An 11,082-nucleotide genomic window follows, 5' to 3' on the forward strand; every position below is an offset into this window, starting at 1 on the left:
ATGTACAAAACTGGATTCGATTATTCTCAAGGGCGTGATTATTCTGTTTTGTTTGTATGGTATTGAGAAGTGACAACCGATTGACGTAAGACTTCTAAGTGGGACACGTGGCTTATTTTTAATTGCTTGTTATATAAAAAAGTAACTAATAGACTAATAGTACAAAAATAAATAAATAACCCCACCAACTAGAGCTCTTGAACGGGGGATCTTAAATTCGAAACTAGATTTATGGTTAAAAAAAAAAGTTAAAATGTTTATGTGAGTATTTTTGGCCTTTCAAAAGAATGGATAAAAATGAATAATCATGATTTGTCATTAGTTGTTCAAAAAAAAAAAAAAAAGCGCTAGAGCTCGTGACCAGGTAGGTAAAGGTGGTTGGTGAAGTAGAGAGGTCTTAAATTCGAAACTAGATTTATGGTAAAAAAAAAAAAAAAAAAAGTTGAATTGTTTATGTAAGTATTTTCGGTCTTTCAAAAGAATGAATAAAAATGGATAATATGATTTGTCATTAGTTGTTCTTAAAAAAAAAAAAGAAAAAAAAAAAAAAAAAAGGGCTAGAGCTCGTGACCAGGTAGGTAAAGGTGGTTGGTGAAGTAGAGAAAGTAAAAGACTTGGACTGGAATGTGAGCTTGTAAAGAGAAGGAAGAAGAAGATGACGTTGGGTCTGATCAATGCCAACCCCGTGGTCCACGCTAAGAAGGAAAGGGTTGCTCGCACCGAAGATCTCCACGCCGACGACGCCGTTGATCCTCTCGATATCTATGATATCCTTTCCCATTCCATCTCTTACCGCCTTTCTTTTTTTTCTTTTTTCTTTTTTTTTTTTTTGATTTAATTATGTGAAATTTTGCTGAAATTTGCTATCTTTGACTGGAAATTGCAAATTTCGTGAGGGATATAAGAGATCCGGAGCACCCCTACTCGTTAGAGCAGCTCAGCGTGCTTTCGGAGGAGTCGGTCACCGTGGATGACAAGCTCGGCCGTATTCTGTGAGTATCATTTCTCAATTTTCAGCTTCAATTTTGCATTTTTCTGATGATTTGGATTTTGGGTTTTTAAAGAAATCACCAAAATTTTGATCTTTATTTATTTATTTTGAAATTTGATTGAAGGATAACTTTTACGCCGACGATTCAGCATTGCAGTATGGCAACAGTGATAGGTCTGTGCCTGAGAGTTAAACTGAAACATTGCTTCCCTCCTCATTACAAGGTCCGTCTGTTTGCTATGTTAGAGATTTTGGTGCATTGAGTATCAAGCGATTCATTTATTCTCCGCGTCCTGTTTTTATGTGGTGCTTCGGAGTATAGAATACCCAGTATTATAGTAGAAAGTCCCTTGGTTTTTAGTTACGACTCTGTCAATGGAGGTAGTTGCAACGAGGGCCAAAATTTGATGCTGTTTAGTGCAAACACTCACGCTGCTAGATGAAACTCGCTTGTATAATTCTCGTTGAATTATCATGCTAGTTGCGTAATGCAATAGTTGATGTGTACTTACTTGTTACATTCCAAAGATGATTACCATCGTGTGTTAATTGGCTTGTAATGTGATTAGAAAATGTTGGTTACCCGGCACTGCTCCAGCTATTCGTAGTCTCTCTCATTTGTCATAGACCCCATAGCTTTCCCTCCATTTTTTGAGAGGGTTCACAGAGAATCTACCCTGGGGTTTTTACAAATTATACTCCCTTGTGAGTTGTGACCGCCAACTTAGCTATCCCCCCATTTGGAGTTGCTCAACTCTCTCCCTCGCGCTAGCAGTCTTCCGCATTTGATCTTTAGCATCTTTTGATCCCCTTATCAACACATAATTGACCGCATATTTTGACCTAGAAGCAATTACAAATCAGGATTTTTCTTTGAGCAATTGGTGTATGTTGAGAAATAAGTCTGAAATGGTAATGAGAAATCACATTATACAAGACTTCATCAGGTGGTTATCTTTCCATATTGTAATTGTTTATCTATTTGCTTAACCATGTGTTTGATGATGCATTACAACAGGTTGACATTAAAGTATCTCCAGGATCTCATGCAGATGAAGAATCAGGTAATCTCGTTTCCCCTATTCGAATCAAATAATGACTAAGAAATCTTATCACGATATCGTCTTCTGGAAACAGCTGTTGTGAAGTACCTAAGGAATTGTTGGAATGATTGTAACTTTGTATTGTGCCTAGAGAATTGTTGTAACTTTGTTTTGTGCCTAGGGAATTGTTGGACCAATGGTTGTTAGATTGGTATTCAACCCACTCATTTCGCTTAATGTCTTTACGCTAGAATAGAAAGGATTTGGTTACATCTCTAAGTAGTTTTGAGATAAATGTTACCACTTACCAAACCGGTTTTTGGTGCCTCGAGATGTTTTTGCTCAGATACACATGATCCATCAATGAGAGGTTGCACTTGGTGCGATGGCAAGTGCCTTCGCCCATGAGCGGTAGGTCTCGGGTTCGAGACTTGGGAGTAGCCTCTCCATAAATGGGGGTAAGGCTAGCCGACATTCACCTCTCCCAGACCCTGCGTAAAGCGGGAGCCTTGTGCACTGGGTACGACCTTTTACACATGATCCATCAATGACACCTATCTTGGCTGTCATTGATAACATGTCAAGTATCAAGAATGCATCAATCGTAGTTTGTCAATTTCCAGTGTGCGAGAAGTAACTTTTCTTCATTGCATTTTGTCATGTGAGATTTAAAATTTGTTTCTTTCCATTTTCCTAGTTAACAAGCAGTTGAATGATAAAGAAAGAGTTGCTGCTGCCTTGGAGAACCCCAACCTTCGCCAACTTGTGGACGAGTGCCTGTATTCCAACGAACTCTGACCAAGTAAACTTCATAGCTCAAAACCCACTGTACAGAAGAAACATCAGTAATACATATGCTATAAGAACTTGTTTTGTTGTAATATTACTTGGCATGTTTGTCTCTTATCAAATGGAGTTGCTTTGCGGTCAGTGGCCTTGTTATATCTACATGAAATTCAGCTGCAAACTAAATTGTTTCTAAATGTCTCAAAAAAAACCAAAAAAATGGATCATTAAAAACATTCTGTTTATAAAAGAAATAATAAAAGAACTCTTGGATTGAGAGAAATGGAAGTATATGAATTGAGTGAAATTAAAAAAGATTTAATAATCAGTAATGCTTTTTAAAAATCAAATGGATTCGGTCTTATGCATACGCGAGGAAGGTAATCAAAAAAGAAAGAAGTCATCCAGTAAGCTGTGCACCTTGTCTGCAGGCTGTGTTTGGATTTGTGTAATAATATCTAATGTGGTTTGTGGGCAACCAGTTGCATAATCTTGAATTTCATCAGCTTATGAATAAAAGATTCAGCTGGAGATGCAGCCATGCGTTTCAATCCTGGTTTGGTACTGAGGTGATTTTGAAAAAAGTGGCTATCAAAAAAAGCTAGAAGTTTTTTTATGTTTGGTAAACATTTAACTTCAGCTTTTTTTCACAGTTTTGGGTGAAAAAAAAGCCAAAAACACAAAGCTGCAAAACTCATCTTTGAAAAACCAGTTTTTTTTCACATCTATTTTACATAAAAGTATCAAACACTATAATACTGCTTTTTTTTTTTCGAAAACACTTCTACAAAAAAGTTTACCAAACACTCTGCCGCTTTATTTCACAGCTGCTTATTCTCACAACACAGCAGAAGCAATTTTTTTCCAAAGGACAGCAATACCAAACCAGCCCTCAAGGTGATGGTTCGTCAGTTGTAGGCCTTGCCTTGTTTGTTTCCCTTAAGAGGTCTTGCCTTGCATCATGGTTCATACTCGGGGCAATCAGAAAGTAAGTAGAGCCTCTTAGGCGAATGGTTAGTTTGGACTTCGGGAGTGAAAATAAACGCTCTTAACCATTTGAATTGTACTTTTACGACCTGCTATTTCAATGTCAACGTTGCCACGTTGATACCTGGCAAGTCACATTTTAAGGCACTGGCATACTATCGACAAGTGAACTTTGCCTTGTGAGGGATGTGAAATGTTGCAGCAATTGGAATGTATATGAAGTAACCAAGAGAATAAAAACCCATTAAAAAGATAGAAAAACATCACACTGTACGTTTAAGTCGAGAACGTCAGAAATACAACTCAGAGGTTATCGATCTCCCCCGTATTTAGCAGTTAAGTACAGTAGTACAAATGCTTATTAACCCGCAACGAGGAACTGAACCACAAACCCCTCCCAGGCCTCATTCCGAATTCAAAACTAAAGACAGCTTGTACTCATTGTATAACTCTTTAAATTCTTACTATACTCCACCGGGCCGGCCAGGGTAATCAGCTAGCCACAGGTGCAACGGGGAGAGGCTCCGGTGCCACCTCTGCTCCAGAATGCCCATTTGTTATATGGAAAGGCTTCTCATCAAATCCCCAGAACTTGGCAGTTTTCACATCATCCTCCGCCATCATTCGTGAAAACTCCTCGTGGTTATACTTTAGGGTGGCTTGTCCCCCAAACTCGCTCGGAAGATTTTCAGCATCAAAGAATGTCTTCATGAGCTCCACACTTTCTTTACCTTTCGGGTATACAAACTTCACCTTCTGAAAGGTCTTGGCATCCAGGAAGTACTTGACAGCCTACAGAAGTGAAAGGCAACAGGAAGATCATCAAATGACAGATATAGTTGCTAAGCTACAAATGTTGTACCACTAAATATAATGTAAGCGAACTCAAACTATAACCAATGCCAGATCATATCAAAAATGAAGTTTTTGGATTTACATCGGACGAAGCTCGAAGAACCATGTTTGATATTTTTATAATGGCAGGATAAAAAATGAAAATGAAGGATACTACAATAATCCCAATGAACCCTCACTAAATTCCCTTCCAGTTGAAGTTCTACTAACCAAACTTTTATATTCTGAAAAATGAAAGTTGGAATACTGATGCTTCAAATTCAGTTGAAGAAGTATGGTGTGGGAATATCCGTGTCAATAACAACTTAAAAAATTGCCATGAAAAGTTCATACCTTCCAGAATGCCTGAAAAATTCTTGGTGGGTTATATAGAAATGCAACCGCAAGCCTCTCGGGGTAATGGTTCTGTAGAATGTTAATAATATCCCGGGCTGTCTTGACAGTGACATTGGTGTTGATTGAGAATCCAGTGAAGTCTACCAACCATGACATCTGTTCTTGACCTTCGGGAAGGTTGAGGATACCATTTTCTATAAGATAGACTAAATGGCGGATATTATCTTTGGGCGAGTTTGTGTTCTGAAAGAAGAAATAAAAAACGAAAAAGAAAGAGAATTGAGTTAAATCTATTAACTATAAGCTTACTGAAAGTGTAACCATGTTTTAGGGGGTGGGGAGGATAGCCTACTACGGACCTGCTGTGCTGGCCTCATTATAAGCACACTCCTGCCAAGTCGATCGTGGAACTTGGCTCTAAATACTTTGCCAGTCTCACCTTCATGCGCTATTTCATGCTGAACAATGACATGTTTCAGTGGTGAGTACAAACTTAAATCAAACCCAAATAGTGAATTGAAAATTTTCCTAGTGAACTAGAATTAATCATCAATAAGTATGACGGGCGATAGCCTGTGCAATGCACAGAAGTAAGCTGCAGATGATGCAAATGAATTAAATGAACGCAATTCACGCGTAATGTGGTTGGAGAACACCATCTGAGTCCATATTAAGTTTTGATTCTGCCATATATTTGATGAAAACAAAATATACAAACTCAAAAGTTGATCGGTTTATGCTCAAGCAGAATTACCAACATATCAAGAGAAACAAACATCCTACAAATATATCTATTTCTAGTTTGTGAATATCATAAAAGTTCATCCAACTTACCCAACGGGTTTCTTCAGGCTTATAAGTTGCCCTCCACTTCAGTGTCTCTTCAACCATTTTCTTCGCCTTCTCAAGATTCCAGCTCCGAGCTTCCAAATATCTCCGAAGGCATCCATCGGTGCAGTACTTCAAATTGCGTCCAGACAGGGGGCCAAGCGCTGCCCTGAGTTCTTTGACCTGAATGTACATTCATGTCATTCAACGTCAGATTTCTATATTGCACACTGCTTTGTTTTTCCATCAAAATTGGAAGGTAAGCTTTAATATTTTTGGCCGACTTAACAATTACGATCATGTGTACGCCGGAGAGGCAGACCGATTTACTTGAGATACACAACCCCTTTGGATTGCCAGTTGTACACTTTTGATATTACTACAAACCAGAAAAGTAACTAAATTTGTTACCTTTGCATCTTTTTGTGCAGAATCATCCTCAGGGGTTGGTTTTTGAGATTGTCTTCTCAGAAGATACATGTTGCTCACCAATTTACTTCACTTTTCAACCTGCAGTCCATAACAATGGTAAATAAAATGTTAAAAAATAATATAGTTTAAAACATTCCTCTTTCAAATACAATTATACAACAACTGAAGAAAGAAAAATTCACCCACTTCTTCCTAGTAAAAAATCAAAAGCATTGAAAATTACATGATCTTCAAGTTCAATCTAAATTCACCAAATATTTAACAACAGCAGCTAGTTTCACATTTGGTCAACTCCCACAAGGTAAAAACGACCACACTAATTTCCAACCCAATCTTTCACCAAAAACTAATGATTTGTAACACAATCAGGTAAAATCATACAAGATCCATTTGGAGAAATGGACAAAAGGGGTGTAGCTACAATCATTGGATAATCATTTGGGAGTGACAGATCCACTAAAAAATCACAAAAACATGATAAAATACAAAAATAGCAAACGGGGTAATTCTTGGGCAGCTGTGTAATTTACAAAAGCAGCTGAAAAATCTCATCTTTATTGTTGGGAACAGAAGGAAACGAATACCTTTGCACGTACCTTTGGGTTGATGAGAGAGAGAGAGTAAAATGAGAGATCCCTGTGGGGGAGGGGGAAGCAATAGGTAGCTTTGTGCTTAGACTTTTACGGCAATTAAAAATGTTCTAGAGAGAGAGAGAGAGAGAATGTGTTTGGTTAGATGATGTTGATTCTTGACGTTTTAGGGGGTGGCATTTACTGGGATTTACCGAACGAGAGGAGGATTGAGAGCAATGGGAAGGAGAAGGGGATTGAAATTGTGAAGGGATTAATGGTTGGGATTTATATAATTCTGGGAGGAAATTGGCGTGGTGATGTGTGAGAGTCGAGAACACCAAAGTTGGCTACTTTTTGGATGTCAAGGTCTGCGACTGCCACTGACTTTATCAAAGTGGGGACTACCTACCTCCATTGCTTCTTTCTCCATTCATTTCTCATTCATATTTATTTTCCCCTCTGTTTTTTGTTTTATTCATATATTTATTTATTTATTTATTTCTTATTATATGTTCATTTATTATCCTGTGAACGGATCCTCTTTGTGAGGATTCCATAGATCCTTCAATCACATTTATTCATTATACATGGTGTGATAAAAAATTATTATAAATTTTTTTATTTAAAATTGAATATAAATAGTACCTGATAAAAACTAACCGCATAATATACGATGAACGAATGTGATTGGAGGATCCCCGAGATCCTCACAAACAGGATTCGGCGAGGATCGTCATTCTCTTGTGAATGTTACCACGTTTATTTTCTATTTATTTAATTATTATCGTTATTTTCGTTTAATTTATTTAATTCGGCAATCGGTAATAAAAAATGTGTGTAAGAAGAGAATAATAGAGCAGGGTTATCATTTCTAAAAAAATTAGGGAAGTGTTATTGGAATTCCAAAAATCTCATTCTACACTCCTCACAAGTGTATTTTTCTTTCCTAGTATAGAAAGTTTGGAATGTAGAATGAGATTTTTGGAGTATTAATAACAATTCCCAAAAATTATACATGATCTTGCAAAGGATCAGAGGTTCAAGGTTTTTGTGGTGTCCCCTGGAACCTTCTTTTCATCATTGGTGGCATCAGTTGGTTGGATTCATAGTTAACCAGGATCAGGTGGAACCATATCTTTCGTTAGTAAAATTTTATTACGGATGCTTTTGCTCATCATGGCCTAATTGTTTCTGATAGTCATATTTGAGAGGATTAAATTTTCAAGTTTTGCTCGGACTGCTTATTTCTTCGGTTGTACAAGGAACGGTTGTTTTCGTGATTTGTCTATGTGAATGGAGTTTTTTCTCTATCAGAAATAGAAAAAATAGGGGTATCTGCCAGAAAATATTATAATAAAATTTAATGGACCCATAGTGGTATTGCACGACTGAAATGAGGAAAGGAGGTGGTAGATACAAATATTTATTCATGTACCTAAAAGCAAAAAGGTTATCATTTTAAAATAATAAAAATTAATGAAAAAGATTTTAAAATTTTAAGTTTTAATGATAAGAATAATAAGGGTAAAGTGAATAGTATCAGAATTGACTTTTTAATATAAAAATGTGATTTTTCATTAAAGTGAACAGTACCTAGAGTTTTTCGTTAAAATTTCATTTTTAAGTTTGAATTTCATGAATAGTGAATTCAATACTAAATTATTCTCTCACTCCTTAGTATTTATATAATGTTGTATAAAAAAAAGGTTTGGTTGTTGGTAGCCTCCTTGGTTGGAGCAAATTTTATGCTCAACTCACATAAATGCGAGAAAGATGTATGTACTTGTGACGACTTTGATATATAGTTGTGATCGACTCAATTTTGATGGTGAATTTTTTTTTTTTTTTTTTTTTTTTTTGTGTGAATGAATTTATAAAGTGCCATATTATTAATTGTTTGCGACACTACTACCTTTACTGTGTTTTCTTTTATGAGATACCTATTAGTGTTCATTTTCTTTACTTATTTAGACATATTCCTAAGAGTTTCTAGAAACGTTACTTACCATGTAATAATTTATTGTCCTTGTACTAAGAACCATGTGATATTTCTTGGAATTATTCTATTGTATAGATCGCCGTTTATAGTGGAGGGAGAACATTTTTACAGGCAAATTCGCATTCAAATGAAAAGAAAGAAACAGAATTTTTTCTCGCTTCGTTTTGTTCGATATCAAATCATCCTCTAGCTCTTTTTATGTAAATATATCGTTATATGAAGAGAAAGATACAAAGAGACAATGAAAGAGAATGACAGAAATGCAAAAGAAAAAAAATGAAACTTGAGTTTAGGTAAGTTATGTTAGAGTAAATGTATAAATATAGAGAATAATCCAAATGGTGACTTTAAGGTACGACTTGAATCGTTTCCTTAAAGTGTTATTTGCCCCCACTCAAATGAGTTTGCTAAAAGGTTATTGACAAATTACTCCCAGGATACAACAAAGTATTTAATATTGAATTAGCAAAACCGAATTATATTCCCTTAGAAATAACTAGAAAGAAATTGTATAAATGTGACAGAGAAAGAAGAGAGCAAGAAATGTAGAAACAAATTTTTGAAATTGTGTAGACAATAAATTTCTGAATGAATTTCTCTTCTACCAATTTACTAATATATAGGGAAGATTGCACCCGTTAGACATATCCTTTAGTTTTGAATATGCCTACTCGGCATGAAATACATCATTTGGTTTTGGGTATGTCTTATCGGTATACAACTGAATTAATATAATATTACAACAATATACCCAATACGCATGTCTGATGCAAAGCATCAATTACCAAAGGTTATGTATGTTAGTAAACTATGCACTAGTCATACATGTCTTTTAGCAAAGTTGGAAAAGTCACATTGCTTTAATCTGATGAAGAGTAACTGTTGGGCAAATACCCAACTTCTTCCACACGAATATATTAATATATTATTAAAATCTTCAACAGGTTAGTTAGAGAGTATATGTCATTACACAATTTTGAATCATTTTTTCAGTACTTGTTTGGTTTTGGGTATGCCTAGCCATAATTATTTGGTTTTGAATTCTCTTTTTGCGAGAATGAAACATTTTACTTTAAAATGAAGAAAAATATCACTAGACTATAGTGTTAAGTTACAAAAAAAATCATATGCTTTTAATATTATAAAAATGTACAGTATATGGGGTTCAGGCCAAGAGTGCTATTACCGTTCTGCCCCATCGGTTTTTAAAATGGAACTTTAACAAAAAGTTACATGTACTGTTCATTTTAACGAAAAACCACATTTTTACACTAAAAAGTCAATCATGATACTATTCACTTTACTCTTTATTTTATCTTCACCATTAAAACTCAAAATTTTCAAACATTTTTCATTAATTTTCTATTTTAAAAATGACAGATCCCCGCAATTATCCATACCCAAATGACAATCATAAATCTTTTTCTCTACAATAATTTCCTTTTACATCACGCAAATAACGTGTGTGATAACTGTAGTTGAAAATTAAGCAATCATGATGAATGCCTCTTTATTTTTTATGTTTTATTTTGTGCCTATAATTCTTTAATAACTCATGAAACACACCAAAAATCAACCAATATAAAATAAGGAAAACTAATGAAAAGGGCTTGAAAACTTTGAGTTTTAATGATAAGGACAAAATAAAGGGTAAAGTGAATAGTACCAGGATTGACTTTTTAGTGTAAAAATGTGGTTTTTCGTTAAATTGAACAGTACCAGGTGCTTTTCGTTAAAGTTCCCTATAAAATAACTAAAACCATATCTGTAATACACACACATATTATTATATTGTAATTTATAATTATAATTTAGTATTACGATCTAATAATATTCTTCTTTACTTATAAGTGAGAGGTAGGTTCGATTTTCGTCAAAAGACGAATTTGAACCATTGCTAGCCCATGAGGCTAAGCTCACACACTCCTCCTTAGTGTAGATAATATCATTTTTTTTCAAAAAAAATATATATGTATCTATAGGGGATCAGCTGGTAGCTTCACCACGTCAGTTCATCCTTTCGGGAGCCGAAAAGATTTATAGAGACATTTCAGTATTTTCCTGACCACCATCGTATGATTCACCAGCAATAAAAATCGAACACAGAACATACCATGTAAAATAAAAATCTGAAATTCGTCATCAACAACTTAATCATCCCATCCCATGATGATAAAAGGCCAGCTGTGTTGAATGTAGGCTTTGGTTGCTATGAATTGGGATATCCGTACATAATATTATTATTATTATTAT

General features: G+C 35.2%; 2 protein-coding genes across 3 annotated transcripts; one reads left to right on the forward strand and one right to left on the reverse strand.

The window, feature by feature from the left end:
- The first annotated feature begins 584 nt into the window (after positions 1-584).
- On the forward strand, positions 585-2,964 carry LOC126600863 (protein AE7-like 1). Its single transcript, XM_050267559.1, has 5 exons — positions 585-767; positions 887-992; positions 1,116-1,215; positions 2,010-2,055; positions 2,732-2,964. The coding sequence occupies exons 1-5, from the start codon at positions 656-658 to the stop codon at positions 2,830-2,832; spliced, it is 465 nt and encodes a 154-aa protein (XP_050123516.1). The 5' UTR covers positions 585-655; the 3' UTR covers positions 2,833-2,964.
- A 1,060-nt stretch (positions 2,965-4,024) lies between these two features.
- Positions 4,025-7,148, reverse strand: LOC126600853 (uncharacterized). 2 transcript variants are annotated; one of them, XM_050267549.1, is made up of 6 exons: positions 6,843-7,148; positions 6,238-6,336; positions 5,833-6,009; positions 5,358-5,456; positions 4,996-5,241; positions 4,025-4,599 (listed from the first exon to the last, which is right to left on the reverse strand). In XM_050267549.1, the coding sequence occupies exons 2-6, from the start codon at positions 6,304-6,306 to the stop codon at positions 4,300-4,302; spliced, it is 891 nt and encodes a 296-aa protein (XP_050123506.1). In that variant the 5' UTR covers positions 6,307-6,336; positions 6,843-7,148; the 3' UTR covers positions 4,025-4,299. The 2 variants fall into 2 exon arrangements, with proteins under 2 accessions (XP_050123506.1, XP_050123497.1); XM_050267540.1 differs by having other exon boundaries at positions 6,855-7,147.
- Between the last annotated feature and the right edge of the window lie 3,934 nt (positions 7,149-11,082).

Source organism: Malus sylvestris, chromosome 2 (genome assembly GCF_916048215.2).
Source record: "Malus sylvestris chromosome 2, drMalSylv7.2, whole genome shotgun sequence".
Taxonomy (NCBI): Eukaryota; Viridiplantae; Streptophyta; class Magnoliopsida; order Rosales; family Rosaceae; genus Malus; species Malus sylvestris.

What these genes read in the sequence shown, in the direction of transcription:
- LOC126600863 (XM_050267559.1), top strand. Translation starts at nt 656, where the DNA reads ATGACGTTGGGTCTGATCAATGCCAACCCCGTGGTCCACGCTAAGAAG. An exon ending in GACAAGCTCGGCCGTATTCT is followed by an intron (nt 993 to 1,115) that starts GTGAGTATCATT and finishes ATTTGATTGAAG; the next exon opens with GATAACTTTTACGCCGACGA. An exon ending in TCATGCAGATGAAGAATCAG is followed by an intron (nt 2,056 to 2,731) that starts GTAATCTCGTTT and finishes CCATTTTCCTAG; the next exon opens with TTAACAAGCAGTTGAATGAT.
- LOC126600853 (XM_050267549.1), bottom strand. Translation starts at nt 6,306, where the DNA reads ATGTATCTTCTGAGAAGACAATCTCAAAAACCAACCCCTGAGGATGAT. An exon ending in AGCCTGAAGAAACCCGTTGG is followed by an intron (nt 5,457 to 5,832) that starts GTAAGTTGGATG and finishes GTCATTGTTCAG; the next exon opens with CATGAAATAGCGCATGAAGG. An exon ending in TAATGAGGCCAGCACAGCAG is followed by an intron (nt 5,242 to 5,357) that starts GTCCGTAGTAGG and finishes TTCTTCTTTCAG; the next exon opens with AACACAAACTCGCCCAAAGA.